This window comes from Brachycentrus maculatus, unplaced genomic scaffold (genome assembly GCF_059751285.1).
Source record: "Brachycentrus maculatus isolate JH-2025_06_01 unplaced genomic scaffold, ASM5975128v1 h1tg000013l, whole genome shotgun sequence".
In the NCBI taxonomy this organism is placed as follows: Eukaryota; Metazoa; Arthropoda; class Insecta; order Trichoptera; family Brachycentridae; genus Brachycentrus; species Brachycentrus maculatus.
Window position 1 is genome coordinate 906,045 of NW_028280767.1, and position 8,956 is coordinate 915,000.

Below are 8,956 nucleotides of genomic sequence, written 5' to 3' on the forward strand. Positions count from 1 at the left end.
TTAGAATGCAAACAATCCCCAGGTGAATTTATTTACAAAAATTAGATAGAAAATGACCATAAAGTGACCGATTCAATTATTATAAACGCCAAATCTAAAAATACCAAATATACTACTCAAATGGTTAAAAACAAATGCATAATTTGGTTTATTTTGATAATATTAGAAATCGCCTTTGTAGTCAAAATCCCGTAGAAAGATACGTCAAATTATATTTTTCAGTTTGTTAAGAAAAGTTTGTGATCTATCAAAAATAAAATCACAGATAGCGAGTGTTCCTTTGCAGTTTTTTCTGCCGATTGACTCCGCTGCGAGAAGTTTTCCCGACAAACGTAATCCGCCCTATAGATCGGCATGAAAAACGATGAGCAAACGGTTATTGTTCCATCTCCCGAAAGCGCAGTCGGGTGCAGTCTGCAAGAGGCTTACCGGCGCCTGCGCCCGCCGCGATACAGCCTCCGCCGGCCTTAGTACGACGCCGTCGGTTGGACGACGCGGACGAGCGAGCACGAACGAGACCGCACGGACCTGGCGTCGCGACGCCGATCTCCCGACGTCGATTTAATCAAAGTGCGATAATTAACTCCCGGGCAACTGTTGCATGCAAACTCCCCGACAAGAGTAATAATCTCCTTTCACGTAGTTTGCTTCCACGGCAATTAATTACGTCCACCTATAATTTATCATTTATTTATAAATTCGTATCAAAGCATTCAACTCTCTTTTATTTATTTTTTTTTATCCGAAAAGTTTTTATAAAGTTAAAAAAGTGTAAAAATGCCACTAAATTGAATATTTTTCACCCTTTATATGTAAAGATGAACAAATAAACTTTATTAAAAAAAGAAAATAAAATTTGAAAATAAATTTTTAGGTACATATTTTTTAAAATATTTAAATCATTGTTAACATTATGATATGGTAATAAAACACTATTTTTTTAATTTATTTTTCACTTTGTATAGTACTACTAAAAAGCACTACTTCACGACTACCAGTTTCGGAATAACCATTCCATCATCAAATGTAGACTTAAGTGAAATTGCTATGGTCTCTTATTTTTAAAAAAAGCATAATATATTATAATAATTTTTTCAGAGAGAAGGAAAAAAGTTAAAGGAATCATAATGGGAATATTTTAAAAAGTGCACTTGAAGCAAAAATTAATTGGTTACTTATTGTGTTTATGTCTACATTTGATCTGATGATGAAATGGATTTTTCCGAAACCGGTAGTCATGAACAAGTGTTTTTCAGTGGGATAATACAAAGTGAACGATGAATGATAAGAAGAATGCGGTTTATATCCATCGAAATTTTCTAAAAAGTTTTTTTTTTTAAATAAGTCTACGACAAAATTTTAATAAATAAATATTAAAGTGATTTTTTTAAATGTATTTTTTTCTCACTGGGAATCGAACCAGGGACCTCCAGCATACTAGCTAAAGGCGGCAACTTCTACTTAAGAGATTACATTTTTTTCAAACAATCAAAAATATTTGATACATAACTAAATATTACAGTAATGCAAAAACATTTAAAATTGTGATTCAAATTAAAATCGTAATGATTTCAAGAAAAATCAGTTGAAGATAGCAATGTTTTCGTGAAATTTTAGCTATAAATCAAATTAATAGCGAGTTTTGTAAGAAAAGTAGCGGGAAGAGCCGATAGAAACTGTAAAGAATGAGAATAAAACCTAAAGTATGTATCGTTAGTGAAGAACATATATTTTACTTATGATCAACAGTTCACTAATTTTATTTATGCCTTATTTTCTAACTTTTCTGAATAATGGAGTAAAGTTTTAACATCTTCCGCCGGTAAACAATTCCCATTACAACTAAGACAAAGAAAATTATTCATGGCATACATATCATAAACAATTTTAGATGCTTAAAAACATTTTGAAATTACCATTATTTTAAAACACAAAAAAAAATTTACATTAGTTGATTTAAAATTTGACATAGCTGAATAAGTTCTACCATTTTAAATTTTTGCGTAATATATCCAATATTAATCCAAGTTATTGGATTGAATTCTACTTTTAATTACATATATCGCTCACATCTTTCAACAGTGTCATATATCGCTCACTCCTTTCAAGAACGTCATAAATAAATAAAAAACTTGATTTTTCAGGAGAACGTTTTTAATGTTTTAAAATATAACATAGTGTTTTAAAAATAAATATGAAGCCTCTTATTGAACTTTTTACTGTGCAACAGATCTTTTTACGTAAAACCTGAAAGTTTTTTCTCCATTTGAAAAATATTTAACATATTTAAAAAAAATAATTAAACATTACATTTTCTTCAAAATGCAAAAACAACATTTTCTGCCCTGCAGCGGGTAAATATTAAGTTAAAAATATGCCTCTTTTGCTGGAATACAGTACATTTTTTGGGCATTCCGAAAACTTGCATAACTGAAAATTGACGATTTTTGATTTATGACGTTCTTGAAAGGAGTGAGCGATATAAAAAATCATCAATTTTCATTTGTGCATGTTTTCATTTAATTTTTATATTATATATTCTTAACGCAATATTTACCCGCTACAGGGCAGAAAGTGTTGATTTTGCATTTTGAAGAAAAGGTATTGTTCAACTATTTTTTTTAAACAAACTAAATATTTTTCAAGAGAAAAAACCTTTAGGTTATACCTAAAATGATCTGTTGCACAGTAAAAAGTTTAAATAAGTGGGTTGATATTTATTTTTAATACAATTTATTATATTCTTGAACATTAAAAACGGTATTCTGAAAAATCTAGTTTTTTGATATATGACGTTGTTGAAAGGAGTGAGCGATATGTAGGTGTCTTGTAACTTATTGGAATGACAGCTAAATGACATTTATATTTGATTTTTTAGGTTTTGAAATTTAGAAATTTTAATTTTTTGATTATTTTCATAAAGTATAAATTAATACATCAATATTGACCCTACTGGGACACAAATACCTCACCACAATAAATAAGTCAAATGATAAAATATATTTTGGTTATTTTAAGCATTTTTAACGTTGTGGCATGGTAATATAACACATAAAACTATTATTTTAAGAAAATAAATTATTTTTGTTGTTTATTACATCAACCATATTTTATTTTTATCATTGTAGAAATATTTTTAAAGTAATATATTAAATTAACATTATATTACACAAGATATCAATGCATATTGTAATGATGGAGCTTAATAACATTTTTTTAAAAATAATAAATAATAAAACCCTTATCCGCACCCCAATGGTGCATAGGGCACTGCTTCATATGAACACAGTGTTATCTTGATCGTTTACACACGAAGGAAAGGTGATCAGCCCTCCGCTTCAGGTACCAGTCCAGGGTAATATTGAATAAATATTACAGTGAAAAAATCACTAATATTTATTTGACCCCCCTGGGAATCGAACCCGGGACCTCCAGAACGGTAGCCGAGCGTGCTGACCATTACACTACAGAGGCGGACAAGAAGTAATTTTTTGTCATTTTTTAAAGGGTTTAAATTCACAAAATAGATTTTTTTTAATCGTATTATAAAGTTTAAATTCAAACATTAATATTACCTACTGGTAGTCGAATACCTCATCTCAATCATTTTGTCAAATGAAATAATGTATATTGCATTTTAAAAGCATTGTTTATTTTGTGGTATGGTAATATAACACTCTTACAAATAAAAATTATCTGATTACCAGCCTTACATTAGAAAAATATAACGTAAATTCAATATTACAATTATAGAATATTTGAGTTGTCTTAAAAATATTATTTTTTCTGAATTTTCAAATCATTTTATATCTTAGTACCATAATTTTAATAAACTAACGGGCATACAAAATTTATATGCATATTAAACTGGTCTACGCTAAGATAATTTTGAGAAATTAGAAATAAGTCAAGCAATTAATAAAAACTTACCAATAATAAATAACAAATTAAATTTAACTTCATATAAGCTTTTGAAATATTCCCATTATGATTCCATTATCTTCTTTCTAACTCTTTCAAATAAAATATAAAATGTTTTATATAAAAAGAGACCGTTTTATTTTTACTTTAGTCTACATTTGACCTGATGATGGAATGGTTTTTCCGTAACCGGTGGTCATGAAGCAGTGTTTTTACACAAAGTGGTATTACACAAAGTGAACGATGAATGATATTGATGAATGATGTAAATCATTTCCATATAATTATTATTTGAATACCTGTAGTTTCCGTTAATTTTTTGGTAGGAATGTATATGATTTCTCTCAGATGAATGTGCTGCAAAACGTTGTATGATAGATATTGGAACGATGAAATAAGGAAGGAATGCTAAGCTGAAATAATTACTATTGATTAAATTAAGAAAGGTGTGTTGAGATGGTTTGGACATGTTGATCAAATGAATTGAGAGATAGTAAAAAAAATTATGACTCGAATATGGTTGGTAATAGAAGCAGAAAAGATCGAGAAAAACATGGCATGACAGATTAGTGTCGCGTTCTTTTTCCTCTGCCTACTTCTGCGATGAAGCGGTGCCATGGTTATTTAGTTAGTAAGTTAGTTTAGAAGTTTTTTTTTGGGATGTATGAATGGATACTACATATTTTTCTTATCGTCTAAGTCTTTGGTGATAATAATTAATATATTTTTCTCGATATTATTAATATTTAAAGCATTTACCTTGTGGTTTGTCATTTTTACTGTTTTTTTACAAAAATGTCAATAATATAAGTATATAACCACTTACCGAGCGAGTGGTTAACTACTAATATTATTTACATTTTTGTAAAAAAAAAAGTAATTATTAAATTTATTTTTTTATTTTTTTAATATATTTTTTTTAAACCCTTACCGTACCCCAATGGTGCATAGGGCACTGCTTCATATAAACGCAGTGTTATCTCGATCGATTACACATGAAGGAAAGGTGATCAGCCCTCCACTTCAGGTACCAGTCCAGTGTAATATTGAATAAATATTAGAGTGAAAAAATCACTTTTATTTATTAAACCCCCCTGGGAATCGAACCCGGGACCTCCAGAACGGTAGGCGAGTATGCTGACCATTACACTACGGAGGCGGACATATTTTTTTATATTAGTTTGGTTTAACCCTTTTTTATTTTATATGACAAATGTGATTTTTTTATAGTGTTTTATAAGTGCTTAAATCTGACGTATTTATTCATCCCAATAGACAATTAGCGTCAGTCGATGTAAGATGATTGTGTAGTCAGGGATCATTGACCATTCGGGATTTAAAAACGGAAGTGTTTCGGACTGGCCGGATCTCGAAGGCGGAAGGATGGTGGCTGCCCGGCGCTGCAACACATCGAAGGGACGACATCACCGACGCGTGGTCTTACTCTACATCTTCACAATCATAAGTCAAGGTAAACAAATACCTATCATTTAAAAAATATTAAATTTTCATATACCCTAATTTTTTTAAACAATATTATTTTTTTTAGTTCTAATTTTTTAGTTAATTGACTTTTAAAAAAATCATGTTGAATCCTTAAGTGTAAAGATATTATGTATTCTTTGTTACAGGTTTTTCAATTCAAATTGGACGTTTTAGTGTATTTTACGAAAAAATACAGTTTTAAAAAATTTAATCAAAGTAGTATGTGATTCAAAGTAGTATTGAAAATCTTGTCAGAAAACTCGAGTACACATAGCGCGCACAGACTATGACAGCGCGCCGCGCAGGCTTGCCAGCTTAACGACTAAAGCACTTGTTAGTCTTGAGAATAAAAAATGTGGACAGGTATTCACACGGTATCTTATTCTTCTTCTAACCCTTATCCACACCCAATGGTGCATAAGGCACTGCATCGTAGCGACGCAGTGTTATCTTGATCGTTAATTGCATGAAGGCAAGGTGATCAGCCCTGCGCTTCTTGTACCAGTCCAGGGTGATATTAAATAAATATGAGAGTGAAAATCGGCCATATTTATTTTAACCCCCCTGGGAATCGAACCCGGGACCTGTAGTACTTATATGAATATATAAAAAATCTCAATCGGTATATGTAGTCAATGACGGTTTATGTAGTACTTATATGAACATATAAAAATTCTTAATCAAAAAATTAAATATCACGTACAATTTGTTTTGTAAAACGTCCATTTTGAACTAAAAAAAAACACCATAACCTTTTTCAATGTTTACTGAGTTTTAAATCTTTAAAAAGAGAAAACATATTATTGGTTCGAAACCCCTGAAATATTGTTAACATCTAGATTGGTTCAATGTATTTTTTTAGTTAAACATAGGAAATATGTAGCTACTTTTGATATCACAACAATAACCAATGAAAATGCTACGTTTAATTATTTAATCATTTTATTTTGTTATTTTATTTTCAAAATTATAAAAAAATTACATTATTCTTTATTTTATTATTTTATCATAAATTTTACAAATAATTTACTGGTATTTTGTGCAAATTTGTCGGTCTACGGTCGTTAATAATGAAGGGAACAAAATTTTGAAAAAATATTTTTAATAATTTCTTATGATGTAATTTGATACTTTCCATTAACCGACCTTACAGTAGAACGATTCACGAGGGGATTAAAAATTAAAATCATTCCCCTGGCTACTTACCTGATGGTTTAATGTGCAGAATAAAGATACTAATAAAACTAATGATTTTTTCACTCAATTACCCTGGACTGGTACCTGAAGCGGAAGGCTGATCACCTTTCCTTCATGTGTTAACGATCAAGATAACACTGCGATTATATGATGCAGTGCCCTATGCACCATTGGGGTGCGGATAAGGGTTTAATAATAATAATAAAACTTAACCTTACTTAGATTACTATGTAACTCTTTTATCTGGATAATGAAAAGAAATTCTATATAAATCCTTTCTCTCATATCAATGTAGAAATTTTATGTAGGTGAACCATATATCGCTCACTCCTTTCAACAGCGTCATTTATCAAAAACACTTGATTTTTCAGGAGATCATTTTTAAAGTTTAAAAATAAAATGAAACGTTATAAAAATAAATATCAAGCCACTTATTGAACTTTTTACTGTGCAACAGATTTTTTTAGGTGAAACCTGAATGTTTTTTGTCGATTTGAAAAATATTTAGTGTATTTAAAAATTATTCAACAACACCATTTCTTCAAAATGCAAAAACAACACTTTCTGCCCTGTAGCGGGTAAATATTAAGTTAAAAATATGCCACTTTTGCTGGGATATAGTACATTTTCTGGGCATTCCGTAAACATGCACATCTGAAAATTTACGATTTTTGATAAATGACGTTGTTGAAAGGAGTGAGTGATATGTATTAATCCCTCAGAATCGTTTAAGGTCAATGTCATCATGGTTTATGTTTTAATGGTGAAAAATCATTATTTCTTAAACATAATTCATGTTCTCTGATTCTTGTTTTAAAATTTATGGAAGTCATACTAATGTTTGAACTTCCAAACTCGCAGTCTTCATCCTTCAACGTCCCAAGGATACAAAAAATTATATTTGCGTCATATGTATAAGAGTTCGAATAAAAATTATGAGATGCCTTTATTTATGAAGAATGAAAAGAGTCTAAAATAATTTAAAAATATTTTTTGGTACAATGTTAGATGATGTAAATATATCGCTCACTCCTTTCAAGAACGTCATAAATCAAAAAACTTGATTTATCAGGAGAGCGTTTTTAAAGATTAAAAATATAATACAGTGTATTAAAAATAAATATCAAGCCACTTATTGAACTTTTTACTGTGCAACAGATCTTTTTAGGTAAAAACTTAAGGTTTTTTCACCATTTGAAAAATATTTCGTATGTTTAAAAAAATAATTAAACAATACCTTTTCTTCAAAATGCAAAAACAACACTTTCTGCCCTGTAGCGGGTAAATATTAAGTTAAAAATATGCCACTTTTGCTGGAATATAGTACATTTTCTGGGCATTCCGAAAACGTGCACAACTGAAAATTGACGATTTTTGATTTATGACGTTCTTGAAAGGAGTGAGCGATATGTGATCTAAATTAAGTGTAAAATGTTTTTTTTTTTTATGAACTATAAAATAAATACAAATATTTAAAAAGCAATGTGTTTAAAAATGATGTGGAATGCATCAAAACACTTCAAAATTAATTTTAAAAAAAGTGATTCCTAACAAAAAATATTTTATTTGAAAATATTATAATTTATTTAATTTTTTCAAATAAAATGATCATTCAAAGTTGGTCATTTTAATATAAAATTTAAACTTTGCAAAACGGGCAATTAAGTATTGTTTTACTTGGAAATATGAGACAAACACGTTGTTTCATAAAAAAAAATAATAACAAAACATAAATCATTCTCGTCACTCGTCTAGAAAAGCTTTCCCGTAATAAATGTTTCGTTGTTTTTATAAAACGTCTTTGTAAAAGCTGTAATTTAATGCTTAATTATTTTGAGAAAATAATCCTGTAATCCGTTAATGGACCCCGCGACGCCGACGGTAGATCCTCTGTCATTCGTTCACCTTGCCAGGTGTCGGGGAACTTTAAAAAGTGTGGGTAGCTAATTTTATTTTAATTTTTAAAAAATCAAAAGATTTATTAAAAACATATTATTTATATTATTTTTTGACATCTCATCAAAGATGAAGAAGAATATGGAAGTCTGGGCATTTACGGGGCTGACAACCGTCATAGGCTCGTTTAAATGATCACTTTACACACGTGTAACATTCACCAATTCTACCCATTATTGACAACCATACTGCTCAAATTGTTGGAAGTTCTATATATATGAACCACTTGTTCTTGAATCGTTAGAACTTCACTAGATACATCTATTGGCGAGATGAAAAGAAGCTTTTAATTGAGCAGAAACTCTTATATTAAATTAAATAATATGAAAATAACTCCTGTAATTTGAGATAATCCAGATTTTGTGAACAAGTATTTTGACACATTCAAAATGTTGTA

General features: G+C 29.6%; 1 protein-coding gene across 3 annotated transcripts in view; it reads left to right on the forward strand.

The window, feature by feature from the left end:
- The first annotated feature begins 493 nt into the window (after positions 1 to 493).
- The window catches only part of DIP-delta (Dpr-interacting protein delta), a 117,717-nt gene continuing 109,254 nt past the window's right edge, over positions 494 to 8,956 (forward strand). For 2 of the 3 annotated variants that reach the window (XM_088263740.1, XM_088263756.1), the window contains exons 1-2: positions 494 to 621; positions 5,152 to 5,392. In XM_088263740.1, coding sequence (XP_088119866.1) covers positions 5,305 to 5,392 — 88 coding nt within the window. In that variant the 5' untranslated portion in view covers positions 494 to 621; positions 5,152 to 5,304. The remainder of the gene's footprint in view (positions 622 to 5,151; positions 5,393 to 8,956) is intronic. The other variant, XM_088263748.1, reaches the window with a different exon arrangement.